Source organism: Macrobrachium rosenbergii, chromosome 36, assembly GCF_040412425.1.
Source record: "Macrobrachium rosenbergii isolate ZJJX-2024 chromosome 36, ASM4041242v1, whole genome shotgun sequence".
In the NCBI taxonomy this organism is placed as follows: Eukaryota; Metazoa; Arthropoda; class Malacostraca; order Decapoda; family Palaemonidae; genus Macrobrachium; species Macrobrachium rosenbergii.
In genome coordinates, this window is record NC_089776.1 from 4,345,535 (window position 1) to 4,372,054 (window position 26,520).

A 26,520-nucleotide genomic window follows, 5' to 3' on the forward strand; every position below is an offset into this window, starting at 1 on the left:
TATCTTTCTCAAGTTTCTTTACATACTTAGATAGAGCCTTCCAATCTTTTTCAGTCATACTGACACATTCATCACACTTCCTCTCATATGAACATTCCTGACCTCTACAAGCCACACAAATTGAATGAGGATCAAGACTAGCCTTGACCAACCTCGTCTTACAGCCTTTGCTGCATACCCTAAAGGTATAAGACCCAGAATCTGACATAATTATCAGAAAACCTGACTAAATAGGTGACAAAAATAAACTGGCAAAAAGCCGCAAACCAACAAGAGAGTACTTCACCAAGTGAAAACAGCTCGATGTAGGCAGAAACAATGAAATTTAGCTCGAGTACCGACAACAATGTCGCCGGCGTGACGGCAAAATTATTCTGAAGCATGTTGGAATAGTTCCTGGTACCCCGACAGAGGGCAGGTAAGGGCGATCACCCGATATTCGGACTGGCGCTGCCATGCGTTTTGAAATTTTGCCGTGGCGTCAAAGACTAAAGCTATATGTAACTAACAGGTAAGTTGTATGTGTTAAATCACAGTTTTTCTGAAAGCAAACAGTAAGTTTATTGTGAACGGAGGTTCTGGATTAGGAACTAGACCTTCCGGACTCGCCACTGGTAGCTAACACACCCCCCGAAACCCCAAGAGGCGGCATGAGCCCCAAACCACGCCCCTAATCTGGAGCTATCGGAGACGAGCGGGTTGACTCCGGCAATAGTAGACACATTTTTGAAGTTGTAATAGAACAAAATAACGCAAAGTGGTTGAGCTTACCTTAGGCTGTTCAAGATATGAAGGAATTACTGTGAAGGTGCAAATTTGTTGATCAAAAGGTCTTTTTACTAGTAAGGTCAATCTTCTTGTGCTGTTTCTTGGTTGATATATACATTGAAAATTCTGCAGTTAGTTTGTTTTCTGTGGAAAAGTAGTAATTGTATGTAAATATTCTTGTATATATAACCTCCTGGTACATGGTCTTCTCGGCTCACGGGGTAGGGTTGGAGGGTATTTTTGAGTCTGGAAGGTCTCTCCTCCCACTCCAGAACCTCCGTTCACAAGTAAACTTACTAAGGAGAGGGAGGCTTCAACCTTCATGACTTCAACTGGTAGCTAGACAGATGCTTCAGGGGCTTGAAGATGAAGTCCAGCAACTACTGCATCAAAAGCCCCTGCAAGCCGAGGAGAGCATAGTAACAGCTGAAGACTGAGTCGCTTCTCCAATTCATTCTGGACATAATTTCTTGCATAGATACACCCTGATATAGCAGTCTTGATGAAGCTTGACCCTTTATTGAGTGGAAATTAGTAGACTGTTTCTGTTGCATTTGGGTCGGCTCTGAAAATGCACTCCTAAAAGTTGTCTCATCTTTTGTAGTCATAATCTTGAAGTGTTCATCTAGCCATATGGGTTTCCTGTCTATGTTTCTTTCCATACAGACTTTGTTTGTGTATACCAGATAAAAGTTCAATTGTCTGACTGGACATATTTTTGGTCTGTTAGGAAGCTTCCTAAACCTGATCTCTATTGGCGTATAGTTGTTCTTTTGGTTTTTGGCCATGAAGGCAGGGTGGTTCCGTAAGACAATGTGTTCTGGGGTGAAGGTGCTCCTGGAAATGCAGAGATTGTTAAATTGATTTGCTCTTAGAGGGCAAGCTAAGGCTACTAAAAATAAGGTTTTCTGTGTCAGTAGTAGGATAGAGTCATCTCTTGTAGTGTTGAGGAAGGAGATTACTTTGTCTAGGTCCCAGCCAGGAACTGATAGTGTTGCTAGGCTTCCTTCTATTAACCCCTGATATCATTGCTTTGACATATTTGTCTTCTGCAAGACAGTAACCTGGGAAATATCCCGACAAGATAGGACCTAAAGCTGCTCTTAGCTCTTCAGGGTGTTGTAAGACAGTCCCTTGTCTATAAGGTGATTGAAAAAATAAAATAATTGCTAACAGGGGAAATTTGTTGTCCCTTCCATACTTTTTGTGAATGAAACTTTTAAAAATATTATATAATTTTCATACTTGTGCATGGAGCTGTCCCTCAAGCTGATAGTAATTTTTGGAGCAAACCTCAGGAGGAAAGACATTTGGGAGCTGGTCCTTTAAATTCTGAAGGCGATCAAAGTTGATTGGAGCTTTGCTGAGGGTGAGATACAATCCCTAAGAACTATCTGGTAGTCTTCGATCTTCACAGTATATCGTTTGTGCTGCTTCCAGACTGACCTCACTAATGGGATCCATGGTTCTGTCCCCAAGCGATATGGTACAGAAAAGCATGTTATTATTGCATTCCTTATAGATTTTAAAGGCTACTTTGTGTAGTGGGAATCCTGGTGGAAAGGCGTGAGAGAGGTGTTGATCCCTTCCAGCTAATCATAAGTGCATTATTGCTGATGGCTTCTTGGTTGGGAAGAGATGAACAAAACTTTTTGCACTTTGTGTTGAAGCCATTTGAAAATAGATCTATTTCCGGGGTGAAATTGAAGTCTGAACATATTAAGGTGAATAAACTGTCACTGAGGCAAGTTTCTGTGTGAATGGATCCCAGGTCTCTGGAAAGTGAGTCTGCAATGGTGTTACTTACTCCCCTGATCCATATGGAATTTATCTGTATGTTGTAAACCTTTATAATGCCTAGTATTTTCCTTAAGAGTTCATGAGCTAACTTGTTTCTGATACTACCCTGCTTCCTTAGCCAACTATTAGTAACCTTTGAATCAACATGTATTAAAACTACTTTATTGTATAACCTTGTACTGAAGTGTTCCATAGAATAAAAGCAAGCTAATAACTCTTTTACATTAATATGAAGGGAGGATTCTTCGTGTGTCCAAGTTCCATTTATTGAGTATATTTTACCTGCTATTACTAATGCTCCTCCCCAACCCTGGTTGGAAGCATCTGTGAAAAGTTCTGCATCTATTTCTGTTTTGGAATGTTAATTAATCTCTCTGTACAGTTGTCTGTCTCTGTTCCCAGGGCTTTAGGTATTTTTTTGAAGGAGTGTGGAATGATTTTGTATTTGAATTAAAATAACTGTGGTATCTGTGGAGATATTTAAGATGGAACCTTCCCAGCTTGTATAGGAAGCACTGAAATTTAATGCTCCAATTAACATCTGATATGAATGAATGTCAGATTTAACAGAGTTGGAGAAAGCTTTGGCCAATTTGATACACTTCTCTATGTTTTTCTGAATGGGTTTCATGGTTTTCTTAACCAGATTGTAATGCACCCCTAAAAATTCAATTCTTTGAGTTGGTTCAATTGTGGATTTCCTAAAAGAGATATTCCATCCTAAGTCTGATAAGATCCTAATGACTAGCTGAATGTGATTTTTACATGTGAGATAATCTTTTGCTAATATAAGAATGTCATCAAGATAGTTGAATATTAGGATGTTATGTGTAGTTCTAATGTGCTTGATCACCGTGTACATTATCTTTGAAAAATATAAGGCGCTGTCTTTAGTCCGAAGGGTACCACAGTCCATTTGAACTTCCTTTACCTAGTTTAAAGGTTAGAAATTTCTGGCTACTTGCATGTAATGGAATGTGCCAATAAGCATCTTTTAGGTCTAGTTTGCAGGCCCAAGAGTTTAGATGTAGATAGGGAAATATTGAATTAGCCTTGAGCATGGTAAAGGAAGGTTTTCTTATCATGGTGTTAAGCACCTTCATGTCAAAGATTAGTCATACTGTTCCTATCTGGTTTTAATTTATAGAATATGTGATTGGAGTAGTAAAAGGAAGTTCTGGGGATCTGCTCTATGACTCTAGTTTTAACAGTCTATCACATTCTGTTTCCAAATTTTCCGCTTGTTAGCTGAATAAAATCTATTTTTACCTACCATTTTAATGATCTCTGGGCTTTTAGTTTATTATTAAATGGAATTCTCACCCCTTCACTGATAATTTTACAAGCAAAAGTGGCATTAGGAAGCTTTCTCCAACTATTAATATTCATTTGTAGTGACTTACCTATCCTGTTTTCTGGGGGGGTCTGGGAGGAGTTATACATTGAGTTTGAGGGCCCAGGAGGCAAGGTCTCTTGTCTTCCATCCTTCTTTAAAGCATTTGGCCCAATGTCATGGTGGTCTGGTGCTGAGCAAAGCTCGTTATTATCTGGTGCTGAGCAGAGCTCATTAACAACTGGTGCGGAGTAAAACTCGTTATCAACTGGTGCGGAGTAAAACTCATGGTCTGGTGCTGAGTAAAATACATGGTCTGGAGCTGAGTAAGCATTTTGGTCTGGTGCTGAGTTAAGCTTATTGTGCACTGGTGCATTAAAAACTGGTGCTGAGCATGGCTCAATTTCTTGGATGGAGAAAAATTTATTTGTCTTTCTTTTCTTTGGCTCCTGAATTATTAAATTGTCCATTTTGGAATCTCCCCTGAACCCAATCTCCTATTACCTCTTCTAAGTGGCCGAGACTTGAATCCAAAGCTAAAGTTATTTTGGGACCTCCCTCCTTTGGGGAAATTGTACCTTCTTCCCTGAAATCTGCCACCAAAGTTGAATCTCCTACCCTGAAGTTTACTGCCTCCTCTGAGGAGGGGACCCTTATAACAGGCAGCAATGGCAGTTTTTGGTCTTCAGTTATATTCCAAATTTCTCTAATGTCTGCTTTGATTATGAGATCTCTCATCTCTTCCTTGAGGTATCTAGGAAGTGCTCTACTTCTAAAATTCCTTATCATATTTTTTACTAAGTCTATGTTCCTTCTCAGAGGACCAATAATAATCTTGACAGGAACTCAATGTCATTTACTTTAGAGGGATATACTATGTGTGCCAGTGCTGCATGCCCTTTGAAAGGCGGAAATACTCATCTTAATATTTTCTATGTCATAGAAAAATTTCCTCTTGTGGCTATCATCAAATATCTTACCTTCAGGCCAGAAATTCAACTTTGGAGTATTGATCAATTTAAAAGTCTGAGAACTCCTTATTTTGACTACTAACAAAGAATTTATCCAGATTATCACTATGGCCTTCACTGAAAGTTAAAGCTAATAATGAGTTGTTCAAAAGAATTTTCCCTTCTCTGTGAAAAGATGGTTCAGCTTTTGAAATTGGTGGAAATATATGAAGGAATGGGTTTATGGAAGGTAAGAAGGTTGAAATCCTCGTAATCATTTTCATCTTCGTTATTGTAAAAGGAAAAGAGGTTTAAATTTGCACTTTCAGGTAACTCAGGTGATCGTCTCGAGCGCTTAGTAGGTGGGGGCCCTCATTCTTCTTAGCAGGTGAACCAACCACTTCTGCCGAGATGAATGTGTTATTGTATCAGTGATTTATTTTCCATAATTTAATTTCAATTTTTGTTCAACAGGTCTAATGAATATGGACAGCAGCGGACCTAGAAGGCTGAAGTCAAGCAATGGGGTTCAATGACTCAAATAGCCCTCTTGGTTAATTCAGGACCTTATTTAAGTGAATATGTTAGGTTTAGTTCTGTTATTATTGACATAATCTAGACCTGCCTCATATGTTGTCCTTTGCAGATCGCCCCAGTGCCTAGGCTAATGTCATAGGTTGAAAGTGGGAATTGTGAACCCAAACGGCCTAACTTACCTGTGGTCTAGCCTACTACTAGTTACTATTAAGCTGGGGTTTTGAGTGTCAGGCAAGCACTTAGTTTTGTATACCTAGTAATAAGTTTTCTTTATCCTAGAGCATTTAATTGGTTTCCTCCTATTATTTAAAGTTGTAATCATGCATTGCTTAAGCTACTTACGCTATGTTCGGAAATGGCTGCTCAAACCTTTCAAAATAACAACAACTTACACGTATGTGGGCCACCATTTGCATTGATGACGCCACGAGTCCCATTCCGCTGCTTTCCATATGACGCGTTTTCGTTGTAAACAAAATTTAAAACCTTACCCTTTCTGAATAATTTGCATGAGAGTTTGATTCTGTTGGAGTAACATATTAACAATGTCAGAATTTGAAGGTATATCACTTCCTGCAGTCGATAGTGGACGTTTTTGTTGTTGCCTACATCCTCCTCCTCGGAATCTTCTAAACCGATGAACCTGCACGGAAGTAAGAGTTTGCCTCTCCATAATTTGGGAGTGGAATGAGATATTACACTAGGTGCTGGGAAAAAAAATTTGTGAGAACAAAACAGAAGTTGTAACCAGCCAATAAGAGGAGAACCTTCTCTGCCGAGTTCAACTTCAGAAATGTGTCTACTATTGCAAAAACCAAAAACCCGTCTCCGATTAGCTCCGCCCAGGGGCGTGGTTTGGAACATGCCGCCTCTTGGGGGGGTTTCAACAAGTCTGAATAGCTTACCCAGTGGCGAGTCCGGAAGGTTGAAGCCTCCTCTCCAGAACTGTATTTTTCCTAACTATACAAAACCTGAGGTCCTTTACATTAGGAATTATACTTTCAGCGTGAAACTGGAAACAGCTGTTAAACTCCTGAGCAAGGTAGTTAGGCAGTATCTACCGCCAGGTAGCCAAGAATACCTGCCTGCCTGGATGTACACATTCCAGTTTGTCTTTTGGTCCAGGTTCAGATTGAGGGGTGGCATGAGGCGGACATAGTATGTAATATTAAGGATCTCAGGTTTGTATAGTTAGGAAAAATATAATTTACTTTCAAAAATTGTGATTTGTTCCAACACGATATACAAACCGTCGGACCTTTACATTAGGAAGACTCACTGGTTGGAGGGAGGAATCTGAGTGAGTCTCCTGAAGTGACTGGAGTTCTGCACACCTGGGCTACTCCTCCTGGTCGAAAGAGCAAGGAGGAGTACCATGTCTCTGACATATTGATCGGAGTGTAGGAACTGCAAGATCAAATGTCAGATACTGGACCTTTTCACATGAGTGAGGAAACGTAACTCCTACGAAATAGGCTAGAAGGATCTAGAGTTAGAGGAAGTAAGGAAAAGCTGAGATAAGGTTTCCCTTATTACCAGACTCTCCTTCCTCCCCTTACTAGAGGAAGGAGCAGAATTGCTTCTATGATACTAAAAGAAAAATAGAATGGGTGCTCGATGTGTAGTCTTACCGCATCAGCGCCAGATCCAGCAACTATTGGTTCAAGTCCTATTCTCATCCCGAAGGAGAAGAAGTAGGAGGATGGGGAAGGAGGAGGAAAAGAGGCCAGTCACTCTTGGTATCTTTCTCACTTCCAGAACCAACACCTTAGGTGAGATGCTATTCGTCCTTTTGAAGGAGCCGGGTAAAACAACACAACTTGTTGAGCAGCCACCACTGGGCCAAGGAAAAAAGGTTCCAAGGACCTGTGGGCAAGACCATAGGAAGACAAGAATGTGGTCTATGAGACCACGTCTTGCTTCCAGACCAACAGAAACTTCTGGAATGCGAGGGATGGACCAAGCCACTGACTTCGTGAGCTTTCAGGTGGAAAGTACCGGTATCGTCGTTGCCAGCTGCCAAGTACCTCCTTCAATTGCTACACGAAGCCAGGAGAAAGATGTATCCTTAGACACTTCTTCCTTGGGAGAGACAGTACTAGCGAAAATGTCAACGACATCCAGGTTAGGAATGTCGAGCCTTTTCGAAAAGTACCACAGCTCCCTAATAGGACAAAGTAACGAATGATCTGGATCATCGACACAAAGTCCAAAGAGGAGGGAACAAGAAGGACTCGAACCCGACAATAGATGCCAATGGATTCAGAGTCCACTTACGACATCCGAGAAGGAGTCAAAGTATTGATCCTCATCCCTGTTCTTCCATCTTCTAGCCCAAGGACGGAGCAAGATGAGAGATGGTCCTAAGAGGGCACATCTCTATCTGATGACTCTCATAAGGGCACGTGCAGAGCATGGGACAGGAACCCTAAATGAGAGTCACATGCCACCCAGGGAACAGTTCCCTGGGACAGCACGACCGAAGAAGCTTCTCGTCCGCAGCTAAGTCTCGACTGAGGCGAATACAGCTACTTCAGATAGAAGACCAGGTCGCAAGGGCCTATGTTCTTCACAAAATAAAAGGGAGAGAAGCAACCCTCGGCAGGGAAGACGAGGAAGTCCAGACCTGAAGAGCGACTCTGACCTGAGAAGTTCCGTCAACGACACCCACCAGCGAAGACGGGTCCACTCCCTGGGACAGTGTTGCAAAGGGCTTCAAGAGGTATCCAGCTATATCTGCTGCCACTCAGTAGCCTGTGCTTGCAAGGAAAGCTGGAAGGTCTCTCAGCCCTGAACACACAGGGATGTACTGCCTGAAGAACTGCTTCTTGTGTAGCTGCTACAGGAGGCTGAGTCAAGCAGAACTCTTCTCAGTGCCTCGGCTATCAGGTCAGGTGAAAAGCGAAGTCTTCCAGCATTTGTCTGTAACTCGGGGTGAGCAATGCTTGTGAAACCCTAGCAAAACAGACAAATACAGGGGGAAAAATGTAGATATCGATTTTTTCCCAAAAAGACAGCATGCCTCACCGTAGCGGCCCCTGGGTCTGGTACGGAGGAGCGAGAAAAACTACCAACATGTTGTGCAGGGAGGCAACAGAAAGATGGTAGGGGTTCCTCAGTCAGGCAGTCTCTTCGTGAATCTTCGTGAAGGAAAGAGTGAACAGCACATTCCGTCCCGATCACTCAAACCCAAGGCCAAGCTTGCCTACTAATACATCCCCACCGGGAATGCATCTGGCTAATTGAGCTGTTGAGTGCGCTATAGAACACTCAAATACCCGCAAATGTCAACAGATGAAACGGGAGGAAAAAACGATTTCCTCTTGTTTGTCGACAAATGCCACTACTGTACAGCGGTTTTGTTGTTCAACGAAACCACTGAGTGTCACTAAACTCATTATGAATTCTCAGAAGGCCTAAAGGCTGCCTTGAGTCCAGGATGGTGATGAGACGATACTAATTGTCTCGGTCACACAACTTCAAGACAAGGTCTTACCGGTGTGCGCCTAAACCTCAATCTGTGAATCCGTAAGTAGACACACGATGTCAGGGGAATATGCAAGCATATTCGAAGGTTCCTTCAATCAAACATTAGCCTAACTCTTTCCTCATACTTCGAAGAGGAAAGAAGGACGGAGGAATGGAAGCAGACCTCCATTCTCCACCATGGGGAAGCTTCTGCAAGATGACAGGATACCAAGACAATTAGCTCTAGCCGGGCTGGCATTTCCCGAATCAGGAGCACAGGAGAAGAAGCAGGATGGAAGTTTGATGAAAAGAATTGCCGAGACCTAAGGGAAATACTGTAGATACTTCTGAAGGAATCCATTCCCAGGTCTCGGCAATGTAGCTGCCAGCTCCAGAGACTTCATAAGTATCATTTCATCCAGGCATCAGTAGTAGGAGAACTTCCCGGTCGATACTTCTTTCTCTCTTCCCTTCTTCCCTCCTCCCTTATGAAAAAGAGGGCAGAAAGAGACAGTTATGTGCACTTTCCTAGAAGGGAAGAAGAGGGTTATGTGTTCCGCAATCTTCTTCCAAAGCCTGGGACTTCTTAGGAGTTGAGGGGGGCTAGCTTGAACTCAGGGTCGAGTTGAGATGACTAAGACCCCAAGGTCTTGGCCATTGTCCAAAGGACAAGGCAGTGCCCTGGTACGAACCTTGAGTACCAAGGTATCTGGCAAATCTCTGAAAGAGAAAGGCAGAACCAAGTAAAGGTTCGGGACTTACAAAACCGGAGATCCAAATTGGGACAAAGTCATTCTTCTTAGCACCAGAATTGCCCACAGAACTGCAGTCGACAAGACCCTCCGAGGCAAGAAGGATTCGTATTCTGTTGAGGCAGGGGAGAAGCTTGGTGTCTCGACCTGAATGAACTCCTTGTCTGAAGAAAAGAAATTATCTGGACAAGAATGTTCCTCGGAAGCCAGGACAGCGAGTCCCCGACACTCTCGGCCCTTGGGAACTGCAAGGGTTGCGAATGATGAAGATTATTCATTGGGAGAGCTCCTGTCCCTCCTCCCTGACGAAATCGGCGCAAAGTTCTCCGAAAAAACGAGGGCGATCGCAACTTGAAAAGGAAGACCCTCACTATTTCCGAAGCGTGAAACTCCTGTACCTCTCCCCTTGGAGGTAGAACTTGATAGATCCCATGAAACCCTCTTTGGCTACCGGGTTGTACTGCGAGACAATCAGGGGACTGACACCCAAAGCACGCCAGGCAGCCAAATTCCGAAGATAAGTTTGTTGGAGCTCTCTCTGTCCGTCTTGCATCTCTCAGAACAACCGAGAGGGAAAGAGAACAGGTGAGGAGAAAGAGTACCCCTACCTGTTCTGCCAGTAAGACCAGCAGGAGAGGCGAACCATGAGCGATAATCAACTGAAGGAGATTACTGCCACACGGGGGAAGAAGAGTTCTTGCGCCGTGGCAAACCGCTTTCCTGGGAAAAGCAGAAAGTTCCCTCAAACAGAGCCAAGAACCCGATTTGGAAAAACCGAGTGGGGCCGAGCCGAGACGCACTGAACCAAGCTGATCACGCGAACGCGATCCAACTGGGTGGTAAGAGGTGGACTGGGAAGCAGGCAGGGCCAGCCAAGCCGAGCTGAGCCAGTCTCGCAACCACGACCAGGGGCTGGGTGGGGCGGGTAAGCCAAGCGAGCCAATCGCACGAATACGATCGGCACTGGACAGGTCAAAACTCGTCTGCTGTGAACTAGCGCTAGTTTCCCAAACTCTAAACCCCTTCAAGGCCGAGGCCCTTTGAGAAGAAGGTTCAAAGGGAAATTCTGTGTCTGCTATCCTGCATGTTCAAACCCTAAGGTTCAAGACACAAGGATGAAACCTGGCCAAGCAACAGAAGCAGCTGGCGGGCAGTATTGAGACACAGTGTCTCGGCACCCAGACGCCTGACGTCTCCGCACCAAGACACCTGGGTGTCTCGGCACCCAGACACCTTGGTGTCTCGGCACTTTCTCCCGTCCCGTGCCTCTTGTCAGGAGAGCGCTCGTGATTCATAGAATTCGAGCAACCCACGAGACTCCCAAAAATCAGGAGCGGCTGCTTTCAGTTTCCTAAGAAATCAAAAAGAGTCAGGCACGGAACCAGTCTTAGATGCAGACTTCCAAGACTGGCAACGAGGGCGTGGCCTCCGCGCTCTCACTGCCCTCGAAACACCAGACCCCACAGGAGAATGCAAATCGGTTTCTGCCCAAGGGCAGGAAGAGCCAATGAGAGAAACTTGTCTCCCAGAAGACAGCAGCCCCTTAGAAGTCCCACAGGATTCCCGAAGGGAATCTCTTCCCTGCTTCTTCTGGTGTTCAAACCGATAGGATCGAGACACCAGACTGGGAACCCAACCGAACACTGGTAAACACTCGGGGAGCGTTTGTGGTGCTGGCAGGAAGAGCTGAGACACCTGGGTGCCTCGGCCCTTTCTCTCGCACTGCTCCCAAACTGGGCTGGGGAGAGTACTCTCCAGACCAGATCGGGATACTCAATATCCCATAGAATCTCAAGTGCTCGGAGCGGCTCGCTAACGAGTGCCTGAAGCAGCCCCTGTCCTAGAGGCAGAACCTCCAGAGTGGGAATGGGATCGCAAACCGATGTCTGCACCTGCAGCTCCCAAAACACAAAGCCCAGGGTTATGCGAATCAGTTCCTAACCCAAAGGTTGGGAAGAGCCAACAAGAGACCCACTGCCTCCTCAGGAAGGAGGTAGTCCCTAGACGTCCCAGGGCATCAAGGGTAAAAAAGCAGCCTTCCTCTCCTTCGGCCAGATTCCGGGACCCCCTTGGACCTCGGGAGAGGAAGGAAAGAGGCAGCAGAAGATGAAATCGAAGATAAGTTGAAGAAGACAGCGGTTACTTCCACAGGGCAACTTCCTTCACCTTCACTACAACATCTTCTACAGGATGGTGGACATGAAACATCTTAACCTCCAGGGCAGCTAGGCAGGAACACAACGGAAGCGGCCCAGGACACCACCACCAGGAGAAGCACCAGGCACAATCAGGAGAGCCGATGCAGGAGCTACAGCAGCGGTTCAGAAGGTAGGAGCTACCGTAATGGCCAGGAACGTCACTTCCACCAGGTGACTTCCTTCACCTGTACTCTGTCAACTTTTACAGGATGGCGGACATCATAACCTCCAGGCCAGCTAGGCAGGAACACAAACGGAAGCGGCCCCGGGCACAACCACTTGGAGAAGCAACAGGCACAATCAGGACAGCTGATGTAGGAGCTATGGAAGGTTCAGAAGGCAGGAGCTACGGCAAAAGCCAGGAATGTCACATGAAAGTCACCAGCAGCGACAGGAATGATCAGGGCAGCTGCGGCAGGAGACCAGGAAGAGCCGCCCAGAGACTGTCGTCGAGTTAACAAGAGCACAACACAGGAAACAGCAGGAGCAGATGGACCACAGATATGCCAGAGGGAGTGCCACGCCATACATGAAGGCCAGCAATGACAGCGATCGATCCACATTGGTGGGAACAATGTCGGAACGATCCCAACGTGGAACTGTCATTCCAACCAATTACTGTGGTCAGTCCTGAAGCAACAATGAATGAACGTCAGGCCTCCATCATGCAAGATAGCCCCTGAGATATCTAGCCAACTATTGCTGCGCCTGCGATGCTCACTGTCAACCTGAAAGAAAGAGCAAAGATGATTTGTAGAGGGAGACTCCTCTCGCTACGAGGGGAACTGCCCTACGCAGCGAGAGGAGACCCCTAGAAGAGGTCGTTCAACTGCCCGCAGCCAACTCCCCCTCCTTGCGGTTTTCACCCAACGAGTGAGCGAAGAGGGCAAAGGAGAGACAAGGAAGAACCTACATGGAGAGAGAAGGACGGAGGGGAGGCCACCAAAGGCGCTGTGGACACCGAGCTTACCAACGACGCCCGCAACCTCCCCCCACCGCAGCTCTAAGCACAGGTGGCGAAAAAGAACACTCAGCACAAGTAGGAAGGAAGTAGTCATGCCCCTTGTACACGGAGGGCGGGAGCCCAGGATGGGAAGCGAATTCTTACGTCCCAATCAATGTACGTCCCAATCTAATATCTCCGAACGTACAGGGGAATGCCTTCAGTATCTAAATAAAGGGCTACTGAAAGAGAAGCATGACCACTCGGTTACGCTTCTCTAAATATGCCCTTGGCCGTCAAACCCAAGACACAGCTCAGGGGAACGACGGCTTATGCAAGGTTATCACAAATATAACAATTTTTAAAAGTAAATTGTATTTTTCCTAACTATACAAACCCAAGGTCCTTTACATTAGGAGATTACTTTCAGGCGTAGGCTGGAAGACGGCCGTTGAACTTCAAACAAGGTGGTTTAGGCAGTTAACTACTGTCCAGGAGGCGGGAGCCCCGCCTGCCTGGATGTAAACATTCCAATTTGCTTTTTGGCCCAGGTACAGATTGAGGGTGGCATGAGGTGGGCATAATTGTAAAGGACCTCGGGTTTGTATAGTTAGGAAAAAATACAATTTACTTTAAAAATTGTTATTTGTTCCGACACAATATACAAACCCTTGGTCCTTTACATTAGAGACTCACTGATTGGAGGGAGGAATCTGAAAAAGTCTCTCTGAACTGACTGGAGTTCACCACCTTGTCTTCCCTTCCTGGTCGTGAGAGCGAGGAAGGGAAAAACTGCCTCTGACAAAAGATCGGGTTGTAAGAAACGCAAGATCAGTTGTCAGACTTCTGGGCCCCTTTGCATGAAAGAGGAAACGTCAGTTCATGTAAAGTAAGCTAGGAAGAAAAGACGTCGGATGACAAAAAGGCAAATACAAGTTTTGGGTTTGTCTCAAAGTCATGGACTCCCTCCTCCCCCTTGCAAGAGGAAGGAGTGGGGTTGCTTCTATTAACCTGAAAGGAAATAGAACAGAAGCTCTAGTTATGTGCTTACCTGCCTCGATCGCCAGATCTAGCTTGTAACGGCACATCCAGCTCCTGCCCATGGGAAGGAAGCTTAGGATGGGGAGAGGAATAGAGGCCAGTCACTCCAGATTCATCTCCCAATCACACCATACAACATAGGCGAGATGCAACCTGTCCCGCTTAGAGGCTGGATAAGCTACACAACTTGTTGAGCAGCCACCACAGGACCCAAGGAAAAAAGTGTCCAAGGACTTGTGTGCAACATCCCGGAGGTAGAAGGAGGTGAAGGTAGTCTGTCGGGACCACACCCCTGCCTTCAGTACCTGTGGTAACCGACATATTCTTCCGGAATGCCAGGGACGGACCAATGCTGCGGACCTCGTGAGCTCTCGGACGGAGTGTACCGGTGTCATCTTCTCCTGCAGCAGAGTACGCTCTCCTTATCATCTCACGAAGCCAGAATGAAATGGTATTCTTGGACACTTCTTTCTTGGTCGAGCCAGTACTAACGAAGAGTCGTCGACACTCAGGCCGGAGGTGCCAAGTCTTCTTCAGATAGTGCCGCAGCACCTAACAGGACACAGTAGCATCTCGTCTGGATCATTATCTACAAAGTCCTCTAGGGAGGGGATCGTGAAGGACTCGAACCGTCGTCGTCAGGGACCGAAGGGTTCTGAGTCTTCACAACAAAATCCGGGATGAAATCGAGTGTAACTGATCCCCATCCCTCGAGTGTTTTAACATCAAAGGAAAGTCCATGAAGCTCGCCTACTCTCTTCGCCAATGCCAGGGCAAGCAAGAAAACAGTCTTGAGGGTCAGATCCCTGTCTGACGACTCTCTTAAAGGCTCGTACGGTGTACGAGTCAGGCTCCTTAACACGAGAGTCACATCCCACGCAGGGGGCCTGAGATCCCTAGGTGGGCAAGACCGTTCAAAGCTTCTCATGAGTAGAGAAATCTCGAAAGATGATGAGATATCTACTCCTTTCAGCCTTAAGACTAGGCCAAGCAGGGCAGCTCGGTAGCCTTTACAGCTGAAACGGAGAGAAGCTTCTCTCGGCGAAGGAAGATGAGGAAGTCCGCGACCTGCTGAACAGTAGCTCCGACCGGAGAGATACCCTTCAACGACACCAACCACAGAAGACGGACCACTTTCCCTGGTACACCGCTGCGGAGGATCTTCTGAGGTATCCTGCCATCTCTGTTGCTGCGCGATAACGAAAAGCCTCTCGCTTCGCAAGAGATGGTGGATAACCTCCAGCCATGAAGACACAGGGAATGCACTGCCAAGTGGAACCGTTGAGCGTGAGGTTGACGCAGCAGGTTGGGCCAGGGGATCTCTCTCGGCGCCTCTGAGAGGAGAGCTATCAGGTCCGGATACCAACTGGCCTGGGGCCATTTGGGTGCCACCAGAGTCATTCTGAGGTTCGGGTGATCATCACTCAAAGCTGATCACCCGCAAATCAATCAGAATGGGGAAAGGCGTTAAAAAGGTTGTCCCACGGGTGTTGGAACGTCCTCCGCAGCTGCCCATGGGTCCGGCACGACAGAACAGAAGACCTGGAGTTTTCTGTTGTGCCGGGTGGCGAACAGATCGATGACTGGATGCCCCCACAGTCGAACAGCCTTTCCGCTACCTCCTGATGGAGGGACCACTCAGTCCCTACCACCTGGCTCTGGCGGCTGAGCTTGTCTGCCACGACGTTCCTCTTGCCTGGAATGTACCTGGCTGACAGCTCTACTGAGTGAGCTATGGCCCACTCGTGCACCTGCATCGTCAACTGATGAAGCTGGTGGGATACCAATCCCCTGCTTGTTGACATATGCCACTACCGTGGTATTGTTGCTCATCAGTGCCAGAGAGTGTCCCATCACTCGATCCTGGAACTCTTGGAGAGCCAGGAAGGATGCCTTGAGCTCCAGGATGCTGATGTGAAGGTGCTTGTCGTCTCAGTGCCACATTCCTGAAGTCAGCAACTCCTCCAGGTGTGCTCCCCATCCCTCGGTCGATGCACCCGAGAACAGAAGCATGTCGGAGGGGGAGTGCAGAGATACTCCTATCAAGAGGTTCCTGTCGTCCAGCCACCAGTGCAGGTCCTCCTCACTTCCTCGGAAAGAGGAATGAGGAAGGACTGGGGTCCCGGACTGGGACCAAAACTTCTTTAGTCTCCACTGGAGAGACCGCAGATGAAGACGCCCGTGAGGTACTAGTTTCTCCAAAGACGACAGGTGACCGATGACGACTTGCCATTGCCGAGCTGGTTGTTCCTGTCGTGACAGAAACAACTGTGCTGCCTGCCTGAACTTGCTGATGCGAGAGTCCGAGGGAAAGACTTTCGCTGCCACCGTGTCTATCAGCATGCCCAGGTACTTTATCCTCTGCTTGGGGATGAGATCTGACTTCTCCAGATTTACCACGATCCCAAGATCCTGACAAAACTCGAGAAGCAATCCCTGTCCTGTAGCAACTGCGGCGGGCTCACCAGGACCAGCCAATCGTCGAGATACCTCAGTAGACGTATCCCACGCGAGTGGGCCCAAGCTGACACGAGAACACACTCTCGTGAACACCTGGGGAGCGGTCGTGAGCCCGAAGCAAAGTGCCCTGAATTGGAAGACCGACTCCCCGAGGACAAAGCAGAGGTACTTGCGAGAGGACGGATGGATGGGTATCTGGAAATACGCATCCTTCAAGTCCACCGTAAGCATGAAGTCGTTCTCCCTGATGGAGTTCAGCACGGACGCGCTGTTTCCATCGTGAACCAAGTCTGGCGAACGAAAAGCGGTTCAAGGGAGAGAGGTCTATGACTGGTCTCCATCCCCTGATGCTTTCTCCACGAGAAAGATATGGCTGTAAAAGCCTGGAGACTGGTCCGACACGACTTCCACAGCACCCTTGCTCAGCATGGCCTGCACTTCTTGCTGTAGTGCGATGTCCTTCGATGAACCTGCAAGATATGCGTTCGGAGATGGACCGGAGAGTAGGTGAGGGGAGGCCGAGACTCGGAGGTGGTAGATATCCCTCCCGAAGGACATCCACTATCCAGGTCTCGCTCCGTGTCGCTGCCATGTTGCCCAATGGCTCGACAGGCAACCCCCACCTTTGGCAGCTTTTGGGGGAACACCCCCTAGCATTTCCCCTTCTTCTTCTTTCCCTTGCCCCTTTACCAGACTGGAAAGGGGGCTGAAAAGGGGGGAGAAACCCCCTTTCTAGAGGAAGAAGAAGGCTGGGTGTTTCCCAGGGAACCCTTCAAGACTGGGACTTCTTAGGGGCCGAGGAAGTGCCAGCCTGGCCCGAAGGCCTGGCTGCAGTGGAGCGAAGAAGAAGAACCAGAGGTCTTAGCCACTGCCTGGTGGACAAGTCGGTCGTTCTGTCATCAGCCGACGTTTGTCCACCACGGCGTCCACCAACTCCCTAGGGAAGAGAGAGGAGGAACCCAGCAACGGTCCATTCCGCAGGGCAATTGCCGACTCGGGACCCACAGACCTGGCAAAGCGAGAGAAAACAGCGTCTCTTCGCTTTAACACCAGGTTAGCCCACAGGTTTGCAGTCTGGTGGGCAAGGTAGGAAATAGCCCTACCTCCAGACTGGCACAGTCTCCCAAAGGCAGAATCCTCCCAGGCATGATAGCGCCTGAGGAAGCAGCCATCCTCGATACTGTGAAGGACCACAGATCGAGCCAGGAGACTGCCTGGAAAGCCGCCATTGCGGTGGCTTCAGGGTTGCAGCTTCTTGTTGGGAGAGAGGGAGAATGTTCTCTGCCGACAATTGCTGCAACGAAGACCCGGATCCAAACGAGTCAGGTCCAGGTCAACCTGTTTAGTTGACAACGCCCCCTTCCACTGGAGTATAGAAGCGCTTCTGACGAGGCAGAGGAGGTGGAAGAAGCTTGTCCGGCGGTTTGATCGAAGGAGCTGTCTTGCCCAGACACAAGACTGTTCACCTGATCGAGAACTCCCTCGGCAAGCCCGGACCACGGCAGCCCCACGAAGCCTTGGGTTCCTTCTTGGGACCCCAGAAGGATTGAAGGCGCGATGGACAATCCACAGAAGAGGCCGTGGTCCCTTCCCCGAGGTCATTGTGCTGACAAATCAGCGCGATAACCTCAGCAAAAGTCCTCTGTATTTCTGGGGTGTCCGCATCCTGGGGCAGGGGACCCTCGAGTCCTTCCAGGTGCGGTCTTCCCAACTACTCTCCCTGCAGGAGGGGAACCTCGGCAGACCCCTGAGGACCTTCCTGAACTACACGGCGTAAGACCTGGTCAAGCCAGAGGACCGAGCCAGGTGCATACCCCATGCCGCTGGACTCTGAGGAGAACAACTCTTCAGAGTTCTTCCTGTCTCTCCGACTCACGCCCCTGGAGGAGCCCAGGAGGAGGGGGACAGGCGAGGAAGATCGTGCGCTCCCACTGGCCCTTGCTGGCAGAACCAGTAGAGGCAGTGGCCGAGGAGCGTCACCAACCCGCGGTGATGACAGCCCTCAGGTCGAGGAGATCGTTTCAACCCAGGTGAAATAATCCCCGAGAAGAGCGGAGCGGCTCGCGAGAGCAAAGCCATTTCATCCATCTCCCCTGAGCCAGGCTGGCCGCGGACATGGCCAGGGACTGGGAGGAGCCGAGCATTGGCTGGCTGACGCGAGCCCACGCTGTCCTCTGGATGCGCCCCAGACTTCTTCGAGGCCGAAGCTTCTCAGGAAGACTGAGCAGGGGACTTCTTCCCTGTCTCTCCTTGCACTCGGACCCGAGGGCTGGAACACTTGTCCCGGGAACCTGACTTGGCACTAGAAGGGGTGCCACCAGGAAGAGTCGAAGCACCTGCATGCTCCGACTCTTTCTCTCGTCCCCACGCCCTGGTCTGTACGGGCGAGAGGTATCTCCGTAGCAGCCTGGGATCAGGTCTCCTTGGGGACCCGGGTACTGGAGCAACTCGCAATGAGTGTCTGACGCGGACTCGCTGGCCTTAGAAGCAGGAGGTTTCTTAGGCGCAGCGGGGGAGGCAGGGACCTTGGTCTGCACCCCCTTGGCTCCCGATATCCCTGGCCTGGAGGCCAGGGCAGAGGTTCCTGATCCGGGGATCTGGGAGAGCCAACGAGAGATCCCACTGCCTTCCCTGTGGAAGGAGGCAGACCTTTAGAAACCTCAGTGAGACTTCTTGGGGGAGAGACAGGCTTCTTCTTCTTTGGCCGGAAGCCTCGGAAGGAGAAGAGGAAGAAGCAGCAGAGACGACGATGATGAAGATGAAGACGAAGACAGCAGACACACCTTCCTAGACCTCTCTTCTTCTTCACCATCTCTGCTTCAGGAAAGCAGTCAAATCCCCAATCCAGGACATCGGAGCTGCCGATTCAGAAACCGTAGGAACAGCAGGAGGAGCAGCAGCAGCAGATGGCGCAACCCGGGATGCAGAGAGGCAGGGGCTTGGACCAGTCGTTGCCAGGATAAGGAGAGCACAGCGCCGAACAGAAGCAGAAGTGGGCGGGGCTAGGGATGCAGGCGCCGCCTCCCCGTGCAAGTTTGCCATTCGGGTCAGGCACAGTCGCTGGGATGGGGATTGAGGCAGGCGAAGGGCCGGGCTGGAGAGTCATAGCGAGAAGGAGTGTCCAAAGCCAGTCCAGGGTCAGCAACAGGGGCAAACAGTCACGTAATCACGGACAGCGATGGCGTCACCATGTAGGAGGGGCCAGGACGGAGAATGGTGCCAGGAAGCCAGGTGGAAAGGAACAGCGTGCTGGCCGTGGATGACGCCGATACCTGGGTGTCCAGATGCGAAGCCACTGAAACCGGCATCTGGACAAATCGAGAAAAGGTGACGGTGGTAGTCGTGGCTGTCACTGCCGTGGAGTCGTAACTGGAGAGGGGCAACAGGGGCCAGGGCAAGACAGAGCAGGGCCCTCCAGGGCCGAGTCAGGCATACTCAGGTGTAGCCAGGAGAGCTAGGAATCGTAGCCTGGCTATCCAGTCCGGTACCTGAAGCATAAGTCGGGTTATAGATGGAAGCCTCTACCCGACCCCAGGAAAAAAATTCCCCTCCGGAACAGGAAGAGACTTCTGAGAGAAAGTCGCGGTCAACTCTCCCCACGCCCTTCCACCAACGAAGATACAAAGAGGAAGGGGAGGGGGTCCTCCCCTGAGGAGAGGGGAGCCAGGAGGGGAAGCTTCGCGGGAGGAAGAAAAGAATCCAGTGTTAGCCACCAACAGGCGTCGTCGGGCGTATTTCCCTCAGACGACTCCTTGGAAGGGTTTCGATGGTAACTCGCCTCCCCTTCAAACTTCTTTGCCACTGCTCGGAGGGCCACAAACAACACTAATCACAAGGTGAGTCGCGTGAACACACACGCCCCTGCAAGATGTGCAGAGTGTATGTGGGTCCACGTCGACTCTAGATCTAAAAGAATTACACTTTTTACCCCCTACCCCAGGGACATACACGCTGGGGAAAGAGGGTTTAGCTGATTTCTCCATTGAAAAACAAAAGAAAGATCCCACCAAAATAATGACGATAAGATGCAGTCAGGCAGAGAGCGAAGAACAACGTCCATAGTCGCTACGACGGCCAAAGCAAATTGGAATATTTACGTCCGGGTAAGTTTCCCACCTCCCGGACAGTAGTTAACTGCCTAAACCACCTTGTTTGAAGTTCAACGGCCGTCTTCCAGCCTATGCCTGAAAGTAATCTCCTAATGTAAAGGACCGAGGGTTTGTATATTGTGTCGGAACAACATGGGTTTGTATTAACAAATATCAAACACACCTAATAATAAGAGCTTAACAACAGTCAGGCAAAGAGATCCGAAACCACGTCTGCAACGCATGACAGCCGAAAGCCAACTGGAATGTTTACACCTGGGCAGGTGGGTATTCCTGCCTACCTGGCGGTAGTTACTGCCTAACCACCTTACTCAAGAGTTTAACGGCCGTTTCCAGCCTATGCTGAAAGGAATTCCTAATGTAAAGGACTGACGGTTTGTATATCATGTTGGAGCAAACAGCATTTGTAATAACATCATCTTTACATAACCAATATTTCATTAGATACCTGTTGTTGCAAAAACTAGCCTATACACAGATGGTTTTGTAATTTACCAGTCATCTTATACTACAGATATGAGATAAATTCATGAAAATTTGTCATAATTTTGTACCTCATCTTATCTATAGTCATCTTATACATGAAAATATACAGTATATAACATAACTTTTATCCACTTCAAGGTTTGTACTTCAAATACTGTAAGTACCAACCAATTTTGCACCAGATGGTTTGTATGGGTATTTTATATGCAGTAATTATACTGTTTATCTTTTAGACAATACATGCTTTGTATTTCATACACTTACAAACCTTTCATGCACTAGATACAGGCAGTCTCTGGTTATCGGTGGCACTGGTTAACAGCGTTTTGGTTTTACGACGCTTGGCTAACAGCTTCGTTAACCAGATTTTTGGCGATGGTAAGTGTTTCATCAGCATCGGTAAGTGGTTTATCAACATCGGTAAGCAGTTTATCAGCGTAGGTAAGTGGTTTATCAGCACCTATAACCAGTTAATGGCGCCAATATGCTGTTTATTGGAGCAGTGCTTACGGCTTCAGTTAACAACGATTTTCAGTTATCAGTGCTCATCCAGGAATGGAACCCAAGCTGGTAACTGGAGACTGTCTGTATCTTACTTCATTCAATTGCATATACAGTAGGCAATACAGTATACTAAATGGTCTGCATTGAGAATTACAAACCTTTTATATGCACATAATGGTTTGCAAGTACTGTATAAAGTTACATATCTTCTATACATACCTATCATACTTTGTAATTCTGCTTTTAAAGTCTCTGGTCTCATCATCTGCTTCTTTACTTGACCTGAAACAAAAAAATTCCATTGAAGGAACATATTAACCTTTTCATGAAAGCTGGGAGTTATCTGGCACTTAGTCTACCTGGGTCTTTGATGCTGAACAGTACATAAAATAATCTTTAAAAATTACAAATGAAAACTAGTTATACAGTAACCTTACAAAACACTTGTATTTAGATCTGGAATATATTAAAACTTAAATCTGTAGCAGAGGGCCAACTTTAAATCACAGTAATTGGAACTTATATGAAATCACTAGTCAATGGTTTTTCACTATACTGTACTGTAGTGAAGAATATGTTATTATTATTATTATTACTATTATGACAGGCAGTCCCCGGTTAACGGCGGGTTCAGTTAATGGCAATCTGGCTTTATGGCCCTTGTCTAGTGACGAAAATCGGCAATTTTCGGCGCCAAAAATTGCTGATTTCAGCTTATCGGCACCGATAATTGGGTATTGGCGCCAATACATACTTAACAGAGGCGCCGATAACTAAAAATCGGCACTTTTCAGCGCCAATAAGCCCGAAAATCGCCAAAAAAGCGCCAGAAATCGCCGATTTTCAGTTAACATCACACCCCCAGAACAGATCCCCCACCGATAACTGAGGACTGCCTGTATTATTATTATTATTATTATTATTATTATTATTATTAAAACAATTTAACCAGACCACTGAGTTGACTATCAGCTCTCATAGGAAGGATTTCGATGAAATGCCAGGTCTAGGCTAGGGCCTAGCACTGGAACCAAATAGGTCATTTGGTACAGTGATGGATAAGTGAATATGAAATTAAAAATTGTACCAAGACATATGATCTCATACTGGAACACACTGACACAATAAATACATTTACTCATGTTTCCATATACACATACTCTCAATACGAAAAGGTATAATAAAGGGATTTTGACAAAGGAAAAATCTATTTCTGAGGGAGGCCCTGTGTCACCCGTGTGAAATATCCATCCAGCACATATTTCTAGGTATAAATCTTTGCTAAATATACCAGAGAAAAAGCTATCAGGAATGCTGGGGTTACTACCCCAGATCGAACATCTATAATGAAATAGACGTCGGTATAGGTAAGGGTGAGTGATTGTTGTCACTGCCACAGGACCACAACTCTGAAGATATCCCAATGACAAAACCCCGGAATGTGGGGAGCCGATCCAGCGCCCATACTCACCCGCCCGCCAACCGACGACCCCAGCGCCATCTGAACTCATTCCAGGCTAGCACCCCCCCACAAGCTTGGTATGCCCACTCGGGGAGGGAAACCTAGATCCTGGGGGGGTCACCGGGTGACACAGGGCCTCCCTCAGAAATAGATTTTTCCTTTGTCAAAATCCCTTTTCTGAGCTCGTCCCTGTGTCAGCCGGTGAAATCATAACAGAGAATCATTCCAAGTCTTGGTGAAAGTCTAAAAGTGACAAACATTTAGGTGATCATGTATAAAAACACCATTATTAAAAATAGTTCTAATTATCCCCAAAATATAATTAAATACTATAGGTATAGCAGAACAACTTAGTTATGACTAGGGATATAATTTATACTATAGTAAAGGACATGAAAAACAACTATGTACATCATTAATGCTATAGTGGAGAGGTACTGACACTAAATAAATGACAAAACTTATAAGGGTACCTCCGGCCTTAAAACTAAATCACAGTAAGTATAACATATCACATACATAAAAACTAACACCGTAAGATTGTACATCATAAAATTAGGAGCCAGGCTGTGAGGCATGTCTGGTCCAGGAGAAAATGGCAGGGCAAATAAATGAGGCAGGCGGGCGGGGGGAAAGGATAGGGATTAAAGGTTAATTTAAGGTGGAGGGATAATGCTCCCTACAGCCACCGCAGGGAATTTCAGAGCTTCCAGTGATTTCAGGTAGTGGCGTTTAAACACTGATGGAGATTTCCAGCCCGTGTACTTCTTCAGCTCAGCGAAATTCATATTATGAAAATAATTAGTAGAGGTGTAGCCACCACTCGGATATCATGAACCTTAGGGACTGAATCCGGGTTAGCTTGTTAATAAAATACAGGATTTGTTGTCTTATAGCCTTTAAAGAAAGTGTTCCACCTTTTTCCCTGATAAAAAGAGGACCAGACAAACACTGAGAAGTTCTTTGTAGGTAGGCCCTCAGGGTAGCGACTGGGCATAAGGACAGGTCTTGTGGAAGAGGGGCAACCTTCCAGGGGACCACCTATCCTGAGGGTCTTCGTTTTTTGCTAAGAATCTTTGATCTGGGGAAAGCAGAACTTCTCCTGACGGGAGAGAAATCTACGTGATTGACACCTCTAGACAGAGCAGACAGTTCTGAGAAATTCTGGCACCTGAAGCTAGACTAATTAGGAACAAGGTCTTCCTTAACAGATTCAAATAAGAACATTGATCATTATTAATTTCTGAGGCTAATTTTAGAACATCATTAAGAAACCAGGAAACCGTATGTGGACGGGTCACTGGTCTCAAACGAGTGCATGCTCTAGGAATGGACGAAAAGTATGAGTCTGTTAAATCAACCTTAAAGCCATGCAAAAACACCTTTTTCAAAGCTGATTTTGCTGTGGTTATAGTGGCCGGAGCCAGACCCTTTTCAAACAGTGACCTAAAGAATGATATTGCCAAATTGGCGGTCATGATTTGGGCTTCAGATTCCTTTAAAAAGGATGCCAATTTTTTAACTGCTGAATCATACTGTCTGAGGGTAGAATCTCTTTTATCTGATTCAAGAAACAGAGTATTAATGGGATCAATATCCGCCCCTCTCTGAGCGGCGAATTTCATAAAGTCCATAAAGCCAGGGCATTCAGAATTCTTGAGGAAGCTGACACAGTCCTTGTTTGCACTATTTGAGTCAGCTGTGGCTTGGGTATCTGATGACACCGTAACTTGAGCTCCAGAAGAAGAGGGAACCAATTGCTCTTCGGCCAGTTGGGAGCTACCAAGGCCACTTGGCCTTTGAATGACCTGAGCTTGTGCAACACCATCATCAGCAAGTTTATTGGCGGAAATAGATATATTTTCTGCCAATTGTTCCAGTCTGTGGACATTGCATCTGTGGCGTGAGCTTGAGGGTCCAGGTTGGGAGCAACATAACAAGGGAGTTTGTGATTCCTCTCCGTGGCAAACAAATCCACCTGAAGGTCCGGAACCTGACGGCGGATCCATTCGAAAGAAGCCTTGTCCAGGGACCATTCTGACTCCAGCGGAGTTGTTCTGGACAGAGAGTCTGCAATAACATTCGGACTCCTGCTAGATGGGTAGCTGACAGGTGCCAGCCATGTTTTTCCGCTAGTGAGAAGATGGCTATCATCACTTGGTTTATCCGGCTTGATTTGGAACCCCCCCTGTTTATGCAATGTACTACTACTGCACTGTCCAACACCAGCCTGATATGAACCTGGTTGGTGGGGCGAAGTTTTTTCAGGGTTAGAAGACTGCCATTGCTTCCAAAATGTTTATATGGAACTGACGGAACATTGTGGACCATGTACCCTGTACCTTTTCTTTTTGGTGAGTATCCTCCCAGCCGCTTAACGAAGCATCTGTGTGGATTATTAGAGCTGGAGGGGGAAACTGAAGGGGAACTGACTTTGAGAGACCCTTGACTGTGGACCACGGCCGGAGTCTTTTCCTTAGCACTTGAGGAACTAATGACACCTTGTCCCTGAGTTTGATATTGGCTCGTCTTCGCCACACTCTGTTTATGTCTTTCAGCTTTGCTTTTAGGAGCAGGTCTGTTACAGATGCGAACTGAAGAGAACCCAAGATTCTTTCTTGCGTTCTGCGAGAGGCTTTCCTGTTTTTGAGGAATTGCCTGGTGACTTTGGCTATCTCCCTTCGTTTGGCTGGCGGAATAGACAGTTTGTGCGAGACCAGGTCCCACTGGATACCTAGCCACTGAAATCAAGCCTCCGGAGTTAGGCGGGACTTCGCCTGTTTATCTGAAAGCCTAAGGATTCCAGAAACTCGATCACTATGGCCGTAGCTCTCCGGCACTCCTCGGCGTTGGATGCCCAAATTATCCAATCGTCCAGGTATGCGACTAGCGATATCCCCAGGACCGTAACTGTTGTACTACTGTTTCCGCCAGCTTAAAGATTCTGGGTGCTATGTTGAGCCCAAATGGCATGACCTGAACGAGTAGGCCTGTTTCCCCAGTCTGAAACCTAGGAAGGGAGAGAAGTTCCTCGCAATCGGGGACGTGATAATATGCGTCTGAAAGATCTATAGAGGTGGTGATGGCTCCACGAGGAAGTAGAGTCCGTACCTCTGAGCGATTGTAAGCATGCGAAATTTGTCGCATTGTATATAAAGATTGAGACGCGACGACAGATCCAGGATTACTCTTTGCTGACTGGAGTCTTTCTTGGGAACACTGAACAGCCTGCCTTGAAATTTCAGGTGTCTCACTTTCTTTATGGCCCTCTTTAGGAGTAATTCCGTCGCAAAGTCCCGCAGAGCTTTGGAAGACGGTTGATGAAATCTGATCAAAGGGGGAGGGCCCTTGATCCAACTCCAGCCCAAACCTTTGGAGACTATACTGTGGGCCCATGGACTGAAGGTCCACCGGTCCCTGAACAGATAAAGTCTGCCACCCACCTGATCGTTCTCACTGGGAGGATGCAGGCTTGCCTCCTCTACCACGACCTCCTCTTCCCCGGGAGAGGGATCGCAGGGCAGCCTTGCCTCTGAAGGAGGCTCTCGCTCTAGTCCCCCTTGCGCTCCTGTTAAGTCCCCGAAACGACCCCTGGCCCTCATAGGAAGGATTAAATACCGGAGACGTTACGAAGGAAGGAGCGGCAAGAGAGTGCTGAGCTGGCTGCACCAGCACGAACTGTTGGGGTTGGGCCTTCGAGGTAGAAGGC

The 26,520-nt window shown here is 47.5% G+C and overlaps 1 protein-coding gene across 1 annotated transcript in view; it reads right to left on the reverse strand.

The window, feature by feature from the left end:
* Positions 1-22,981, reverse strand: part of LOC136856534 (E2F-associated phosphoprotein-like) — a 218,839-nt gene extending 195,858 nt beyond the window's left edge. Inside the window, 2 exon segments of the mRNA XM_067134377.1 lie at positions 21,569-21,631; positions 22,821-22,981. Of these exon segments, the coding sequence (XP_066990478.1) occupies positions 21,569-21,631; positions 22,821-22,860 (103 nt within the window). The 5' untranslated portion in view covers positions 22,861-22,981.
* Positions 22,982-26,520: the final 3,539 nt, after the last annotated feature.